This window comes from Haemorhous mexicanus, chromosome 21 (genome assembly GCF_027477595.1).
Source record: "Haemorhous mexicanus isolate bHaeMex1 chromosome 21, bHaeMex1.pri, whole genome shotgun sequence".
NCBI lineage: Eukaryota > Metazoa > Chordata > Aves > Passeriformes > Fringillidae > Haemorhous > Haemorhous mexicanus.
The window spans coordinates 822487-840308 of NC_082361.1; the positions used below are offsets into that span (position 1 = coordinate 822487).

Consider the following 17822-nt stretch of genomic DNA (forward strand, 5'->3'; position numbering starts at 1 on the left):
GTCACTGAAGAGCGAGCAAGGAAAGCGTGCAGTTACTTTCAGCATTTCCTTCGTTCCTTTCCTGCATTCCAAAGTGTTACTTACTTAAGTGTCCTCTTACAATTTAAGGGAAAAAAATAATGGCAATAAACAGGCCCTTCCTGAAGGATCTGCCGAGCACAGACTGAAAATGAAACAAAGCAACAACGACATCACTTTCTAATCTGAGTGAAAATGCTACTTGTACAATAAATGTGTAACTTTGTGTGGTGGCTGTGTAACAACTAGAATTACCAAAACCTGGATAGATACAAGGATGCCAACAGGCTTTTAAACACTTGACAACCTATCAAAAGTCATCAGCTTCACTGTTGCTCTGATGAAGGTGACTGCTCTATGGCTGCGCATGGATTCATACTAACAGGAAAAGCTGAATTAAAAAAGCAAAACTATGCAAAAAAGAAAGAGAAGTTACTTGCACTAAGAAATTCCTTGGAGTTAAAACAGACGATATACCGAGGCTGTTTTCAGATCAAAGTGTTTTGCTAGGTTCAGTTGAAAAACCACAGACAGGAATTCAGTATTTCACAGAATCACAGAGAGGTTTAGGTTGGAAGAACCTTAAAGACCATCCAGTGCCAACCCCCATCATGGGCAGGGACACTTTCCACTAGACCAGGTTATTCCAAGCCCTGTCCAACCTGGCCTTGAACACTTAAAATGCTCAGTTGAAAATTCCACTGAATTTAATTTTTTAAAATATTTTCTTTTAAGAAATATCAGGTCAGAGTAGAAGCAAGAATCCTAAATCCTTAATTCTAGTATTCAAGATTTTTTTCCCCAGCTTCGTTCAGGATTTAATCTGCTTTTCATCACATGTAACTTGGAAATTAAACACTTAGTAAGTCCTTTGCAAAGTCTGAGAAAGGAGGCTGCAGAAGGATGATGACGTATCCACCAAGTCTTGGATCCTTACTTTGTCAAATTTAGCAAGGTTGCTCTTCATACGTGGATCTCCCTCCTCAGAGCCTGTCATTGCCAGCTGCTGCAGAAGTCTCCCAACCTGAAATTAAAAAGAAGTACACAGAATAAGCCTTTCATATCGTGATGGACCTGATTATAAAAAATTTGCAAAAAACCTCCTCCATTCTAAATAATTTTTCATTTAATACTCCAAGGAATACTTCTGATTGACTGGACAGAGATCTGTGCTTGCTTTCAGGGAAGAAAAAATGCAAGAAGCTTCAGGAAAAAAAGGCAGTCATTGCCTTTAACAAGAAAATGTGCTCACACAGTAGACTGTGACCATCCATACTTCCCCCTCCCAGGAACAAAGCATGTTTTGTTTTTGCAACACGTCAGAATTGAGAGTTGAATCTAGGTCATCTAAACCTAGAGATTTTCAAAGGCTGCATATATTTTACTGAGGAGAAATAGCAGGAGGACTAACCCTCATTTCAGAGCACATATCCCTTATTCATCTCCAACTGCAAAGCAGCCCTCAATTTAAAGAGCTGCCAAGTGCTCTGCTACAGCACGTGAGCAGTGACACAGGAGAGGATTGCTGCTGGATCTTAGAGGAATACTGAGCAAACACCAGCGTGACTGCACTGCAAGCATCACTCCCTGCCCACTTTATAGACAATAGTAAAAAGCAGGTTTTGTTCCTCACGTGGAAGAACATCCTCAGTCAGACAAGTGTTGCTCAACACCTTCAGATGACTCCTCTATGTAATATCATTAAATTGTCCAAGTGTTTGCATAATGACAAAAACTGCTCATGAGGGCTGGGGAATGCTCCAAGTAGAGCATTGGACATTACTGCCAGACAACAAGGGGTTTTCAGCAAAGTATTTCATTATTTTTTGCAATACCTGGTATAATATTTAACATTTGCAAGAACAGCATAACATTCTTTTTCACACATTCCAGAATTCATCTTCTAGTCATTTTCATGCCTTAGCTTCCATCCCTTAAAACAGCTTTTATAAAGGATATTTGCAACTCTTCTAAGGGATCCAGGAATACATGCTGTCAATTTTTTCAAGCCGGTATTTTAAGCAAACAGATAAACTTTGCAGCCTGCCTTTCCAGCAACAATTAACACAAATATTCGTTAGCATTCCTTGTACAAGTAGGAGAGACAGTACCTTCACTTGTACTGCAGTAGCATCAGTTCTAGAGGGAAGCAAAAAGCCATTTATATATTTTTAAGACTGCCTTGCTGTGATTCATACCTGCATAAGATTAAATCTTGCCACCTCATTGATAGGAGCATCAGAAATGATGCCATACTGCTCCGGGTTGACGATGGCAGGGCAGATGAAGCAGGCCAGAAGGAGATCTGTGCACATGGCTCTGACCTCGCCAACCTCCAGCCTGTCCACACACGACAGCGTTTTGTACATCTGCGACACAATCCACCTCAAGCTGTGGGGAAAACAGTACGTGTTTTGTTTGAGATAGCCAATGAATTTGTTGACCAGGGTCACCAGCTTGGCCTCGTTGGAGTCAACCATCTCTTGGACTCTCTGCTTGAACTTTTCTGTGCCTTTCTCTCCAAATAACTTTTCCTGCTGTACTGGGGAGAATCTCTCAATTAACTTGTTTGCATCGGTCTCCAGGTGGTCTTCATCCTCAACCAGAAGCTGCATGATCGGCTCATGCAAGGTAGCAGTAAGAAAAAGTTTTGCAGAAAAGAGTCCTTCAGAGAAGAGCTTGAACAAGATGCTGAAGGCACAGGTGCCTCGTCTCAGCAGCCGCCGGGGGTTGTCGCTTTCCTTCAGCTCAAACTCAATCAGGTACCGCAGCACCTGCAGCAGGTAGCTCTCGTCCTCCTGCATGATGCAGTTGCCATAGATGGAGGTGAAGACTGTGTGAATGACACTCTGGGTGTTGTCCTGGTTGAGCTTCTCTCCAGCAACCAGGCAGGATGCAATCAGCCTGGGGTTCTCCCTCAGTCTGTTCAGGAATTCTCCGTAAGCAGTCTCCTGGAATCCCAACTGCTTGTACCCATCCACAAACTGTGTGTCCTCCAGGATTTTTGCGTGCTGGCAACATTCAGCAGGAGAAGCTTCAGCGCTTTAAAGAAAAACATCGAAACACTTTAAGTAACTCTTAAGTAAACAAACTTGCTAAGAGATACAACGTGATCTATCTATTAACCAGGCTGCCACAGAGGAAAAAAGTCTTTCTAGATAGTTACTTGCAAATTCTGGATAGCTTGTTCTCATGAACAGAAGCAAAACAAACACAGGTATTAAAAACAATCCCTTCAATGGCCAACGAGGAGATTTGGCGTAGGATTCCCCAGCTGAGGTCTGGCTTACAGCCTCATGCTGCTGTGCCCAGCAGAGCAGAGGCCTGCAGGCTGGAGGGGCTGGCAGCAGGGGCGTGCAGTACCTGGTGATGATGAGCCTGTCGAGGTTGATGCGCTGCTGTTTGGAGATCCAGGCTGTGCGGTAGAGCCGCTCCGCCGTCTTCAGCACGTCGGCGTTGAGGCGCTGGATCAGCGCCTTCTCCGAGCTCACGTACAGCCGCTCCTGCTTCAGGTGGTGGGCCAGCGTGTGGATGTCCAGCTTCACCATGGTGCCACAGCCCTGGCACACGCAGAGCACAGCGGGTCAGCCCCAGCAGGGCACCGAGCCCCGCCAGCCCGCGGTGGGCGGCGGGCACGGGCTCTCCCCGGCAGGGCACGGGCTCTCCCCGGCAGGGCACGGGCTCTGCCCGGCAGGGCACGCTGCTCTCCCTGGCAGGGCACGGGCTCTCCCCGGCCGGGCACGGGCTCTCCCCAGCAGGGCACGCTGCTCTCCCCAGCAGGGCACGCTGCTCTCCCCAGCAGGGCACGGGCTCTCCCTGGCAGGGCACGCTGCTCTCCCCGGCAGGGCACGGGCTCTACCCAGCAGGGCACGGGCTCTCCCTGGCAGGGCACGGGCTCTCCCCGGCAGGGCACGGGCTCTCCCCAGCAGGGCACGGGCTCTCCCCAGCAGGGCACGGGCTCTCCCCGGCAGGGCACGGGCTCTCCCTGGCAGGGCACGGGCTCTCCCTGGCAGGGCACGGGCTCTCCCTGGCAGGGCACGCTGCTCTCCCCGGCAGGGCACGGGCTGTCCCCGGCAGGGCACGCTGCTCTCCCCGCAGGGCACGGGCTCTCCCCGGCAGGGCATGGGCTCCCCCCGGCAGGGCACGGGCTCTCCCCGGCAGGGCACGGGCTCTCCCCGGCAGGGCACGGGCTCTCCCTGGCAGGGCACGCTGCTCTCCCCGGCAGGGCACGGGCTCTCCCCGGCAGGGCACGGGCTCTCCCTGGCAGGGCACGGGCTCTCCCTGGCAGGGCACGCTGCTCTCCCCGCAGGGCACGGGCTCTCCCCGGCAGGGCACGGGCTCTCCCTGGCAGGGCACGGGCTCTCCCCGGCAGGGCACGGGCTCTGCCCTCCTCTGTCCCCACCTGCTGAGGCACGCTCTCAGAGCAGGCTCCCAAGTGCCAGCTCCATTGTCTGGCACGCAGCAGGGAGGGACACTGGCAGAGAAGCTGAAGGTATTTTCAGCTCGCCCTGGTGAGCAGGAACAGGAGCACAGCCCTGCCACAGCCCTGACCACACCTCAGGTGCACCTGGCCTTACCTGGGGACACGTGGCCCTGGCCACAGCTCAGGTGACACAAGTTCAGGGAGATGAAGACCAGCCCCCATTCCCACTCACTGTCTGGGGAACAGACTCCTTCACCCTAAAGCCCATCCACAGAACCCAAGGACCTGGTTGTTGGAATCTCTGGCCTGTTACCCCTCTCACCTATGCACCAGAAGCACCAAGCTCCCAATGCTGCTCTTTGCTGCTAAAAAAATAATAATACTAACAATATTACTAATTAAGAAAAAACCCACCAAACCATAAACCAAGGAGAATCAATACCCAGATAAAGCAGTAGCTGGAAATAAGCTTAGAGACTTTGCTCAACAGTAGAATTCATTCAGAAAAAATTCCTCAAATATTTCAATTCAGTAGAATATTTCTTTGGGCCATGATCCAAAAATGTTGTTTTATAGAGAGAAAAACTGAAACAACCATAGGCTTTCATAGCACATCAGGGGCTAAAATCTAGACAAACTACTCTCCTGTATGAATGCAGTATCAGTTTTAACTTCACGACTACAAAACTTCTCCACAGAGCTCTGCACCAAACAAGACACTTCCAGGAGCAGATCCATGGAAAACTCAACTGTTTGGGAGGAAAAAACCCATCAAGTGCATTAACAGTGACAAAGGAAGAGGTACAATCATGCAGATCATGGACTTGATGGTTAACTGCCTCATGTCTTCCCCACCAGAACAGCCACACCAGCTAATCTGGGAAGGACAAGGGTTGAGGCAGGTTTCTCCTCTAGCAGATCACAATATTCCTGTCGTGTGTATCAGTAATGGAGATGTCAGAGGGCTCTAATGAGGAACCCTTCAATACTACAGTCAAAATAAAAACCTACTTCCCACAGCCTGCAGTGACTCTGGACAAGCCTTGCTTCACAAACCCATTTAGACCATGCTTGAGAAACTACAAATAACGTGCTGGAATTCCACGTGCTGGCCCAGTGCTCTCCCCTGCTAGTGTTTTAAAGATCTGTGTTTCACTGCTGAGCAGAGCAGGAGGTGATCCTCACTGAAGAACACAGATTAGCTCCCTAATTAGGCACAGGTTTCCCATTTGTTGGGCTTTTGCAGCCTGACAACCAGGTGCACTGACAACCACCACTGCTCCTTCTGTAATTAAGTCCTTTCATCTACAGTTTTAACCTCACAACCAGAAGCCAGGCAGACAAGAATAGAGAAGCTGTCACAATGCATAAAAAAATTGCAATTTTATTACACCCCAAGGTTTAAAGGCCATTCCTAGTAAACACAGAAAACTGGGTATAAAGCTCTTTAAAAAAAACCCCAAACTCAAAAAGACCCCAAACCAAATTCAGTAACCCTAAGCAGAGGCTACAGCTCATGCATCCAAAAATGAGATTACGACAGGAACTTGAAGGATGTGCTAATTCAGATGTTTCTAACTAGGACAGTCTCAGAGAAATGATTAGAAGAAGAAACATTGCTGGTACTGCCAAAGTTCTTTGTGAAACAAATAATAACTTCTTGCAACAAATTTATTTTTAGTCTCAGAATTTAAGAGCTTGCAAAAAAAAAAAAAAAAAACAAAAAAACAAAACAAGCCAGCAGTAAATCTGCTACTGCCTGCAAACACAGTAGTAACCAGTTTTCAGGCTGTGAGCTAGTGCTATCAGCCTGCAAAAAGAAGTAGAAGCCATAAAAGCACACACAAACAAGACCTGCAGAGCTGCCTTCTGCCTTTTCAGAGCTTCCCACTGTAGGGCTGTGCTCAGAGCTGCTCATACATGATCAAACTGAGCAGTTTTAGCTGGCATTTTCCACTTTCAGGTGTCAACACACAGTCTCCACTTTCCTGGACAGAAAGTCCAAGTGGATCTCCTGCTTCTAAGCAAGTTTGGGAAGGAAGGGGAGACCCACATGGAGTACCCCTAGGAACAGTCTGTTGCCTCTGACAATTTTCAAAACAAGTCTCTATTTTTGTGTCACTAGTAACAAACCCATTTAAGAGCAGACAAGTTGATTAAACAGCTCCTGAGATGTTTCCTACACTTACAAGCAATTTCTCTCAGTTTCACTTAGTGTCTCTTTCTGGTTTTTTTTCTATTATAGAAGATGTTTCCAGCACCAGGGATGGGCAAAGCTCCCTAAGAAGCTTCTGAGGAAGATGCTCTGCTCCTTCCTCCTCTGCCCACAGGTCAGAGCAAGCTCCAAAAGCCCTGTCAGCAGAAGCCCACACAGCCCCACACAGGGCAGAGTCCTGTGACACATGCATTAATCCACCAGCCCAGCAAAAAGAGCTCAGACTCCTGCACTGTACCATTTGGGATGTCACCTGAAAAAGACTGACAGCAGAAACCTCCCCCCTGCTTGGAAGGTGAGGTGAGCACCCAACAGAGGAACAACTTGGGCACCTCCTCACGAAGAGCAGACACTGAGGCCCTGAGAAGCTGTGGGCAGTTGCCAACTGCCATGAATTCTGAGTTTTCCTTTTAAACTAACTGCCTCTCTGAACTCCAGGCCCAAAACAAGGCTCCAAAGAGCACCCTTAGCTGCATCTGTGCTGCTAAATATACTGGTCCTGTGACTACCTGATAACATCCCATCAGCTGGCCACTACCCACGTGTGTGTCTTATCTGCCTCTGCTGCAGAAGAGCAGAAATAACGAAAGCCAGAGGAGAATTGATTCAGAACTGAGCCACAGCAGGTTACTGTGTGCCACTGCTTTGTCAAGAGCTGTGAAAATCCACAGGATTTTCTGTCAATCCACAGGACAACTGCATGACAGCAGCTTTCACCCTGTGTACAAGAAAACGGGATCAGCAGCTTCCCCAGCTTGGCGAGCTCCATAAAAATCAAAGTGGCTCAACTGCTGAGATCCAGCTCTGTGGAGAGGAACACCTCATCACTGCCTTCCACCAGGTTTTAAATGAATTATTCTGAAGCCACACAAGCACAGCAAGCAAGGGCACAAACAACTCTGTCTCCACCTGAGGTCCCTGGCAGACACCTGGGAACAGCAGGGATGTAAAGCAGCAGTTTAACACACAGTGCACTTCAGCAAGGCTCAGGGAAGAAAAGCCAAAACACCCAGTTGGGCAGGATGCACCACTCCTCTCTTCAGACACTGGTATTACCAACACAGCTTGTCCTGAAAGAACAAGCTACTGTACCAGTGACACACCTACCTGGCACACACTGCTCCTCCCCAAAACCTCTTCCCTTTACAGCAGAACAGAGAGACAGCAACTGCATCCTCTGACCAGGCTCCACAAGGTGCACTCCAGAGCACTTGGGCCAAAGCTTCAGCAGCACTTGGCCACAGCCACACTCAGTGACACACCATGGAACAGCTCCAGAGCAGAGCCTCTGCTGATTCTTCGTCTGTCAGATTGCCTTATCAGCTGCTCATAAACTAAAAGGTGCCTGTAATTACCCAGCAATCTGGTTTATGATTCCATGCACAACACCTGGAATAGCAGATATCTGTACACAGCTATATAAAGGAGTCACATTAGGGTATTTAGATATCCAACAGCCTGCTGTGGCTGAAGGAACAACAGATATGTAAAACTGTGCTGTGTGCAGATTACTTTTCAATCCTGGGATTTCATGTTGATATGGAAACATTTCCATTTTTCTGTCAGTTACTTCAAGACTACTCAGAAACCTACAAGTAACTGTGACACAGTAAGAGCAGCTTAGCACAACAACTCAGACAATTTCCCTTCATGATGCTCCACATATCAACAACAAAGACTGCATGACCTGACAGCATCCCAGATGCCTTGCCCTGCTGGCAGCACACATTTGTTCAGAACCCAAGGCAGTCTATCCTTTGATGAACACAGGACACAGCTTGCTTCCCTCTCTTAAAAGTCCTGGAGAACTCAACATTGAATCTTCAGGTGCTGAATTCCACCTTACAATGTCCATGGGTTTGTGCTGGGGCATACAGGAATGAGCCACATCTCTCTTGCATATTTCTGTGATTCAGTTGGCAGAAAAGAGATTAAGTAAAGTGGTGAACTCTGCTGGTACACCAGATCCTTCTTCCTCCTCCTGGGTTTCCTGCTCAGGGTTACCTGCTTCTCCTGAGTCTGGCTATGCAAGACTCAACTTCCAGAGCAAGTCTGGGCACATCTAATGTAGGCAGGGCAGGGCAAGGCAAAATCCCTCCATCCTGCTGAAAAATAACTCCTAAGCAAGCCTGAATGGCTTCTAAGCTAGTTCAGCCCTGATGAAGTACCTCTTTCCTCATTAGTATTTATAGTAGCTTCTTGCAAGCCTTATTTCTCAACACAAGCTAACTGCCCACCTCCCCCAGCTGAGCCAGAAGAGCCCTTTTCCAGCAGGATGGTTCACCATCACCCAGGGCTCACTGCTGAACCCCCACATTACAGCACCCTCCAGCTCAACACGCGTGTGACACACAAAATGCAGGTCCACTGTGTAATTGCCATGAATAAGAAACTCACCCCTCACGTTTGTTTCTGCCCAGAGGCTGCTCTCAGCTCGCCCTGGACATACTGTCCATATCCACGTGTGAGGAGAACCTTGTTTCTCGTGCCCCATAACAGAACTCACTGGTAAAGGACACGATCAGCTGGCTACTAAATTATGGCATTGCCAATGCCATCTATTATGGCATTGCCATGTTGCATAGAATCAACAAAAGCACCCAACCACGCTAAAATCTATTCCAGTTGCTTGTGATGCCAGAAAGTGGAGTTCCCTTTAGGTGAGGGTCACACTGATAAACTTGTAGCCAGAACAAGTGCAGAACTTGAAGCTGCTCAAACTGACAAAACCAACCTGTCCTCCTGAGAGCAGGTCCCTTCACATCCACCAGGAAGGGCAGCTGCTACTGAGGAGAGTATGCTCTCCATTATCTGACAAATATCACATCAAAATCCGTGTGTTGAGCATCTTAAACATTTTGGAACCCTCCTCAGCAGCAGCAGTTGAAAAGTGCTTCGTGAAGCCACCATCCTGCTGCTTTTACAGAGTATTTTGGATTTCACATACTGCCCGTGCCATTTCCCCTCCATCCTCTTCAAATTGCAGCTTCTACTCGTAAGTCAACTGCATCGTCGGCCAAAATAGCACTTTACCTATCAGTAAGTGTAGTGTCACATGCCCGCTCCGAGAGCTCCATCCCAACAGCTCTCAGGAGCGCGGTATCATGACTTTGCAAGAAAAAAACCTGATACAGCCTGCATCGAGCTCTCCAGCCTTAGGGGTCTGTGAGTAACCAAAAAGGGAAGTCACCGCACTGGTCAAGTTTCAAGTTTTAAACCTGCCCAACACAAAAGCCATGAAGGAGAGGCGGCAGCGAGCGGCTCCCGGAGCCGCGAGGGCCCCGCTCCGAGGGCTGCGATTCTCCGAACGCCCCGCACCGGGACCGCGGTGCCCGGACCGGCCGGGCGGGCAGGGCAGGGCTGGCCCGGGCCAGAAGGGCACGGACGAAGCCCCGGCGAACCGCACCGACAACTTCTACCGCCACCCCGCGCCGCTCCCCCGCCTCCCGGGCGCCCTATCGCGATAAACCCACCCGACATACCCTCCGCGGCTCCGTCTCTCCTCGGCTGCCCGCCTTCCCTCTCGCTTCCCTGGAAAAACCAAAGGGTTTTGTCAGGCCCCGGGCCTTCCTCCTCCTCCCACCGCTCCCTCCTCCTCCTCCTCCTCGGGGGGGGGAAGCCGAGCGCTGTCGCGGGATTCGAGCGTGTCCCTACCCGGCCAGCGCCCCGGCGGCTCCCGCTGCGGCCCGGGCGGGCGCGGCACTGCGCAGGCGGCGACGGCGCTCCTGGGACTTGTAGTCCCGGGGCCGGCACCGGCAGCAGGGCCGGGGCGAGGCGGAGCGGGGCGAGGGCCGGGCGGAGCCGGGGCCGCTCCCGGAGCTTTGCTCCGCCGTCAGCCCCGGCTCCGCACGGGCCCGGCTTGTGCGTGCGGGGCTTGGTGTCGCGACATGGCGGGGCCTCGCGACCTGCTGGCAGCGGCGGGGCGGGCAGCGGCCGCCCGGGGACGGGTCCCGGTGTCCCCTCGGGGCGCTGGGCACACGCGTGTCACCTCATCCCGGCGGGGGAGGGACGGGGCTCTGCCCGGAGACCCCGCACGGCCCGGCCATGATGCCGGCCCGGCTCTAACCTCCCTGCGCCTCCCTCCCGGCAGTGGCCCCGTACCGCCCGTACCCCCGGTGCCCCCGGGAGCGGCGGCGCCCCCCCAACCGGCGGGTTATTCTCCCCCGACCGGTAACCATGGAAACTTCCAGAAGTGCCCCCCCCCACCCCGCGGCCGTGGTCCCGCCCAGCCAATGGGGACGCTCCGCTTGGCTCACGCTTCTCTGTGGCCGCGGCCGGCGGGTGGAACCAATGGGACGGCGCGAGGGGGGCGCGCCGGGCACGGCGGAGCCGTCGCGCGGTGCTCGCCAATCGCGGGAGGCCAGCTTGGTAGCAGCCGGCCAATGGAGAGGCTCCAGCGAGGGCGCGGCAGCCAATGGAAAGGCTCCACGAAGGGGTAACGGAAGGTATAAAAGGGCGGGCGGCGCGGCCTGGCGGCTCAGCGGCGATCGGGGCGCGGCGTTTCTGCACGGTGAGGGCCGGGCGCGATAAGGGCCGTACGGGGCTGGGCCGGTGAAGGGGGGGGGGGGGATGGCGGTTGAGGGCACAGAAAGATGGGGTGGGGACCGGGGCCGATTCCGCACGGCGGGGGCTGGGTGGTTGCGGCGCGGGGAGGGGTGAGGGGGGCGGCCACGCACGTGGCGCCTCCGTTGTGTAACCGGTGGCCTCTCGGTAGGTGGGCGCAGGTGAGCGGTCGGGATGAGGCTTCTGCTGCTGACGCTGCTGGCGCTGGGCGCCGTCTGGGCGGACGACGAGGAGAAGAAGGAGGACGTGGGCACGGTGGTGGGCATCGACCTGGGTACCACCTACTCCTGGTGCGTGGGGACGGGCACGGGGGGCCGGCCGGGCACGGTGGTGGGCAGTGCCTGGGCCCGTCTGGGCGGGCAGGGCCTGCGGGCCCGAGAGGGTGCGGGGAGGAGCAGAAGGGGAGGCGGGGGGGAGGAATGGGGATGTGTGCAGGCCGCGGCCCCGCCTGACCGTTCCGCTCCCCCCCAACCCCAGCGTGGGCGTCTTCAAGAACGGGCGCGTGGAAATCATCGCCAATGACCAGGGGAACCGCATCACACCGTCCTATGTGGCCTTCACCCCCGAGGGGGAGCGCCTGATCGGGGATGCTGCCAAGAACCAGCTGACGTCCAACCCGGAGAACACCGTATTCGATGCCAAGCGGCTCATCGGCCGTACCTGGAACGATCCCTCCGTGCAGCAGGACATCAAGTACCTGCCCTTCAAGGTGGGCCCTGAGTGCAGAGGTGGGGGGGGCTGGGGGGGGAGGACCTGCAGCTCTGGTCAGAAGAGGCATCTGCTCACAGGGCCCCATGGGAGGATTGGTGTGTAAACAACAGTTTGTGGTGTTAGCTGCACTCAGGTTATGCCTGTTATAGAGGTTTGGCTTGATGTTTAGAAAGAACCATGGGAACAAGTTGGAATAGTTGAATGGACAGTATCCTTTGTTCTCAGGTGGTTGAGAAGAAAGCCAAGCCCCATATTCAGGTTGATGTTGGAGGTGGACAGACAAAAACATTTGCTCCTGAAGAAATTTCTGCAATGGTCCTGACGAAGATGAAGGAAACAGCAGAGGCTTACTTGGGGAAGAAAGTAAGTGCACAGGAAACACTGGTAACGACTTGGATTATCAGCTTTAGGAAATGGGAGAAGGGTAGGCTGAGCCAGGACTGACCTTGCCATCCCAAACCACAGTCAGTGCTGCAGGCCCCTGCAGCAGCCCTGTCCGATGGGCTAAGCTGCTGCTGGCTCTTCATCTCTAAAGCTGGGCTGATTGTTCCAGCACTGCTCAGAGTGGCTGGTACTGCTTACAGACTGTAACAAAGCTGTCCCTCCCCGCTCAGGTGACCCACGCTGTTGTCACGGTGCCAGCCTACTTCAACGATGCCCAGCGCCAGGCCACCAAGGACGCGGGCACCATCGCGGGGCTCAATGTGATGCGGATCATCAACGAGCCGTGAGTAGCCCACCCTGTCCTGCCCCAGGGGAGCTGTGGGCTGGCACCCCCAGCCCTGACAGCCTGTTCCCTGTACAGAACAGCTGCTGCCATTGCTTATGGACTGGACAAGAGAGAGGGAGAGAAGAACATCCTTGTATTCGACCTGGGCGGTGGAACTTTTGATGTGTCCCTCCTCACAATTGACAACGGAGTCTTTGAAGTCGTGGCTACTAATGGAGACACTCATCTGGGTGGAGAAGACTTTGACCAGCGTGTTATGGAGCACTTCATCAAGCTCTACAAGAAGAAAACTGGCAAAGATGTTAGGAAGGATAACAGAGCTGTGCAGAAGCTGAGGCGGGAGGTGGAGAAGGCCAAGAGAGCTTTGTCATCTCAGCACCAGGCCAGGATTGAAATAGAGTCCTTCTTTGAAGGAGAAGATTTTTCGGAGACACTCACTCGAGCCAAGTTTGAGGAGCTGAACATGGTAAGTTTAGAAAGGTAGAGTTACACAGCCTCAGCTCTGGATTGGGACTGGGGAATGTGCAGCATCTCATGCTGGGACATTGCACTTTGGAGTATAAATAACTCTGTAAGCAGGCAGCTGTTGCCTGCCAGGGAGCTGGGCCTGAGACAGTTTGGCATCTCTGCTCTGTAGTGGTTGCATTTTGTACCTCTGGGGCTGCACAGTGGGGCATGCTAGGAATAGTCTCACAGTCTGTGGGGTTTTGTATTTGCAGGACCTGTTCCGTTCCACCATGAAGCCTGTTCAGAAAGTTCTGGAAGATTCTGACCTGAAGAAGTCTGATATCGATGAGATTGTCCTGGTTGGTGGATCGACTCGCATCCCCAAAATCCAGCAGCTCGTTAAAGAGTTCTTCAATGGGAAGGAGCCTTCTCGGGGCATTAACCCAGACGAGGCTGTGGCCTACGGCGCGGCTGTGCAGGCCGGGGTGCTCTCTGGGGACCAGGATACAGGTAATGGCACCTCCACTGCCACCTGAGAGTTGACTCAGCAGTGGATGTTGGGCATTGACAAGCAACTGCAGACAAACTTGGATCTTTTCCAGTCCGTGGAATTCTGTGCCCCTGAGGCCTCAGGATCCTGTCTGCAGTGTTGTGTTTTGTGTTGAAGTTGTGTCACAGTCCTGCTTTTGATCTGTTCCAGGTGACTTGGTGTTGCTCGATGTCTGTCCTCTGACTCTTGGCATTGAGACTGTTGGAGGTGTCATGACCAAGCTGATCCCAAGGAACACCGTTGTTCCCACAAAGAAGTCTCAGATCTTCTCCACAGCTTCTGACAACCAGCCAACTGTGACCATCAAGGTCTATGAAGGTGAGTGTCAGCTGTGGTGGCCCATGTGACAGCTGGAGTCTGTCTGCTGTAGGGTTTTCATTCTTGTTCCTGATTGTCAAAGGTTGTAGGTACTTTGTTCATGGATCTGTGTCACTCATGGTTTCACAAAGTACAGGCCACAGCTGGGAAAGAAAGTAACCCTGTCTCATTTTCTTGCAGGTGAGCGTCCCCTGACCAAGGACAACCATCTCCTGGGCACCTTTGATCTGACTGGAATCCCTCCTGCCCCTCGTGGTGTGCCCCAGATCGAGGTCACCTTTGAAATAGACGTGAACGGGATCCTCCGTGTCACAGCTGAGGACAAGGGCACCGGCAACAAGAACAAGATCACCATCACCAACGACCAGAACCGGCTGACGCCAGAGGAGATCGAGAGGATGGTCAACGATGCTGAGAAGTTTGCCGAGGAAGACAAGAAGCTGAAGGAACGCATCGATGCCCGGAATGAGCTGGAAAGCTACGCCTATTCCCTCAAGAATCAGATTGGGGACAAGGAGAAGCTGGGAGGGAAGCTGTCCTCTGAGGACAAGGAAACAATAGAGAAAGCAGTGGAGGAAAAGATCGAGTGGCTGGAAAGCCATCAGGATGGGGACATAGAAGATTTCAAAGCACAAAAGAAGGAGCTGGAGGAGGTGGTTCAGCCCATCGTGAGCAAGCTGTACGGCAGCGCCGGCCCCCCGCCCGGCGAGGAGGAGGCAGCAGAGAAGGACGAGTTGTAGATACCGGTGTCCCCGAATGTGGTGTGTGTATATATTGGACTCAGGAACACTTGTTTAAAATATTGAACTCTTAATTTGGAATGTAACTTTGAATCTTCACTCATGAGTGGAGCTGGAACCGCTAGCCCGACGTGGCTGTATCCTGCTTTTCGTTAGCAGTTGCTCGATGTCTGGGGAGGGGAGTGGGGTGGGAGTGTAAATGTGGGTCTAGAAGTATTGGCAGTGGAACATTCTATTTAACAACTTGGTCATGTGAACTTGGTGTAGAGCTTTTCTACCTGGAGTGACCACAATAAATTTGATATTTACACTGGACTCTTCTGGTTCTGTGATCTCCATTACCCAGCTCCAGCCAGGACTTGGGTTAACCCTGAAGAAGGATGGAGTGCAGCTCACCCCTTCAAGGTCACCTTTGATGGGCTCATGGAGAGTGGGAGGTTTGAAAGCAGGAGCTGGGCCTCCTGCCTTGGGGTGAACTGGGGTTCAGTTTCTGAAGGGAGAGGGTGGACTTGGACCTCACTGCAGTTTTACAACAGATCCTGATAAGGAAGGGGCAGCTTTTATTGAGCTGGAAGAGGGAGGTTATTCACCAGAACCCGTTGCCTGCAGTAGTGTGGTTGTGCCCAACAGTGAGGGAGGAGCTTTGCCTAATTATGTTTTCCTGCAGTATTAAAACAGAGCTTTTAATAAAGTGTCATATGAAACAGACCAGTTTTCTGAACAGTGAAAAGTAGTTTACACCTAATAAAGGTTCTTAGAAAAAAAGAAGCCTAATTGAAATTTGGTCTCTTTATTTAACTGATCCTTTTCCAATCCATGGGATTAGTCCAGAATGACCTTGTCTGGTGCCAGCTCCAGCAGTGCCTTTAAACACCTTGGCTCCTGCCACGTTCCCTGGGCTGGGGCTGCAGCAGGACCATGTTCAGGCAGAGCCCCTGTCCCTCAGGGGTGCCAGCACCGTGCCAGTTGCCCCAGGGTAAGGACATGTTAAAGGGGCACAATTAGCCCCAGGGCACGAGGCTGCTGCTGTGGGGACTCTACTGGATGAGGGTGACCAGGCAGTCCCTGTGTATCTGCCCCTGTGTGTCCATGCCCCCAAACACAAAGAGCAGATGGACAAAGGAGTCTTCAGCACAGCCCTCTCCCAGGCCTTGCTGGAGGGGCTCAGCTCTGGCACCTGCTGACACAGGGGGCTCTGTCCCAGCTGGGGGGTCCCCTGTGTCCCCGTGTGCCCCAGCCTGCCAGGGAATGACACACATGGCATGGTCCAGCCTCCCGCTGGGCAGGGGAGACTCAAACTGCAGGAGTGTCCAGTGCTGCCTTCCTGCAGTGCAAAGATACAGTCACAGCTTTAAGCATCACACACCAGGCAGTGACACCATGAAGTCAAAGTTTTGAGCATTCAGTCCTGCAGTGGTCTGACTCCAGGGGGAAGCCCAGGGGTTGAGCAGGTAATATGTTCCCCAGCTACCTGGCATCTTCCCTGGCACCCCTGAGAGCAGCCTCCCTACCTGTGTGATACTTGTATGTAGTATCCAGTGTCCCATCTGGACCTATTCCACCAAAAATGTACAAGTGGTCCTGGAATGCTGCCGAGGAGTGGGATGCCCGTCCTCCAGGGATGTCCCCAGTGGCTGGGATCTTCTCCCATCTCATGTCATCTGGTGCAGGAAACAACATGTCCAGGGTTATGCATTACACAAACCCCACACATTTTGTTGATTTAAACAAAGAAGGTAATACTTTAGGCACTTAAGAATTAGTATTAGAGAAAAAAATGTCCCCCAAATCAAAGCACAGCTCACAGGTACTGCCCTGCAGTGCCTCCATCCACTTACTTGTGTCGATGCAGAACAGGTCATTGTAAAAAACATCTCCAGCTAAACCTCCATGGATGAAGAGTTTGGTCCCAACTGCAACCACGGCGTGTCCGTGCCGAGGGGAAGGCGGATCACCATGAGTCTCTGGCTGGGACCAGGCCAGAGTGGCTAAAAATGGGAGCACACGGGCATTAGGAAGAAAACCCTGAAAATTCTACAGACCAGCATTCCCAGAGCCCTGCCGAGGCTTCCCATCTAAGCCACGGGGTCTGAATTTCCAGTGAGCACACGAACACAAGAGCTTGTCAAGAGAGGAACAGCCACCCACTCCCTGGGACTCATATCCAAACAGAGCTCAGCAATTCCAGCCCTCTGGCTACACCCCAAGGGCAGCGCTCCGTCCCGCAGCTGGAGGTACCTGTGTCGAACACGTGCAGCCGCTGGTCTTTAACCGGCTCCGCTCCCTTGTCTCCACCCCCGAACACGAACAGCCGGGCCCCGATGGCCGCCGAGGACGTGTGGAATGTCCGAGGCTGCGGCTGCTCCCCCCTCACGGCAGGGCTCTCCCACGTTCCTATTTCTAGTTAAAACATTTGATTAATCGAACAACCAACACGGGGATGGAGCCCAGGCCCGTCCTGCAGCCCGAACCGCGGCCCGGCCCTGGGGCACTCACCGGGGTCCAGCACCTGAACGCAGCCGCGGTTCCCGGCGGGGTGGGCTCCGCCGAACACCCAGAGGCGCGGGGGGCCGCCGGCCGGCAGCAATGTGGCGTGCTCGTAGCGCGGCCTCAGTCCGCGCCAGCCGGCAGGGACCCAGCGCAGCGGGGCTGTGGACGGGTACAGGCGATCGGACCCGGTCCCGGTCCCGGTCCCAGCCCCGCCCCGGTCCGACCCTCACCCAGCTCCACGAAATGCGCGTCCGCGAAGGCCCCGGCGGGGTCGGCACCACCCAGCAGCAGGACGCGGCCGGGCAGGAGGAGGCAGCCGAGTCCCACGCGGCCGCGGGGCCGCTCCCCGCGCGGGCTCAGCCGGTACCTGCGGGGCGAGGGCGGCGCTCAGCGCGGGCTGGGCCGGCCCGGGCTCCCGCCGGTCCCCCCCGCCCCGCTCATCGCTATCCCCCCATCACCCCCGCACCGCTCAGCGCCGTGCCCGCCGGTGCCCCCGCCGCGCTCACCACTGCCCCGGGCGCGGCCGCCGCCCCGGCTGCAGCAGCGGCAGCGCCCGCGGCGCCATGGCGGCGGGGCCGCTGCCGGGCCGGGCCGGCCGGAAGTGCCGCCGGAAGTGC

General features: G+C 53.6%; 3 protein-coding genes across 6 annotated transcripts in view; 1 reads left to right on the top strand and 2 right to left on the bottom strand.

The window, feature by feature from the left end:
- Positions 1 to 10931, bottom strand: part of GAPVD1 (GTPase activating protein and VPS9 domains 1) — a 30447-nt gene extending 19516 nt beyond the window's left edge. For 2 of the 4 annotated variants that reach the window (XM_059865095.1, XM_059865092.1), the window contains exons 1-5: positions 10311 to 10411; positions 10139 to 10187; positions 3382 to 3578; positions 2217 to 3060; positions 956 to 1042 (exon numbers count right to left, since the gene is read on the bottom strand). In XM_059865095.1, coding sequence (XP_059721078.1) covers positions 956 to 1042; positions 2217 to 3060; positions 3382 to 3566 — 1116 coding nt within the window. In that variant the 5' untranslated portion in view covers positions 3567 to 3578; positions 10139 to 10187; positions 10311 to 10411. Of the gene's footprint in view, positions 1 to 955; positions 1043 to 2216; positions 3061 to 3381; positions 3579 to 10129; positions 10188 to 10310; positions 10412 to 10912 lie in introns of those variants that run through there. The other 2 variants (XM_059865093.1, XM_059865094.1) reach the window with 2 other exon arrangements.
- Positions 10932 to 11030: 99 nt separating this feature from the next.
- HSPA5 (heat shock protein family A (Hsp70) member 5) lies at positions 11031 to 15030 on the top strand. The gene is made up of 9 exons (XM_059865096.1): positions 11031 to 11166; positions 11371 to 11509; positions 11697 to 11928; positions 12156 to 12293; positions 12545 to 12657; positions 12736 to 13126; positions 13380 to 13617; positions 13808 to 13975; positions 14156 to 15030. The coding sequence occupies exons 2-9, from the start codon at positions 11394 to 11396 to the stop codon at positions 14713 to 14715; spliced, it is 1956 nt and encodes a 651-aa protein (XP_059721079.1). The 5' UTR covers positions 11031 to 11166; positions 11371 to 11393; the 3' UTR covers positions 14716 to 15030.
- Positions 15031 to 15489: 459 nt separating this feature from the next.
- Positions 15490 to 17790, bottom strand: RABEPK (Rab9 effector protein with kelch motifs). The gene is made up of 7 exons (XM_059865097.1): positions 17712 to 17790; positions 17436 to 17572; positions 17212 to 17364; positions 16954 to 17115; positions 16554 to 16703; positions 16227 to 16376; positions 15490 to 16039 (listed from the first exon to the last, which is right to left on the bottom strand). The coding sequence occupies exons 1-7, from the start codon at positions 17768 to 17770 to the stop codon at positions 15753 to 15755; spliced, it is 1098 nt and encodes a 365-aa protein (XP_059721080.1). The 5' UTR covers positions 17771 to 17790; the 3' UTR covers positions 15490 to 15752.
- Positions 17791 to 17822: the final 32 nt, after the last annotated feature.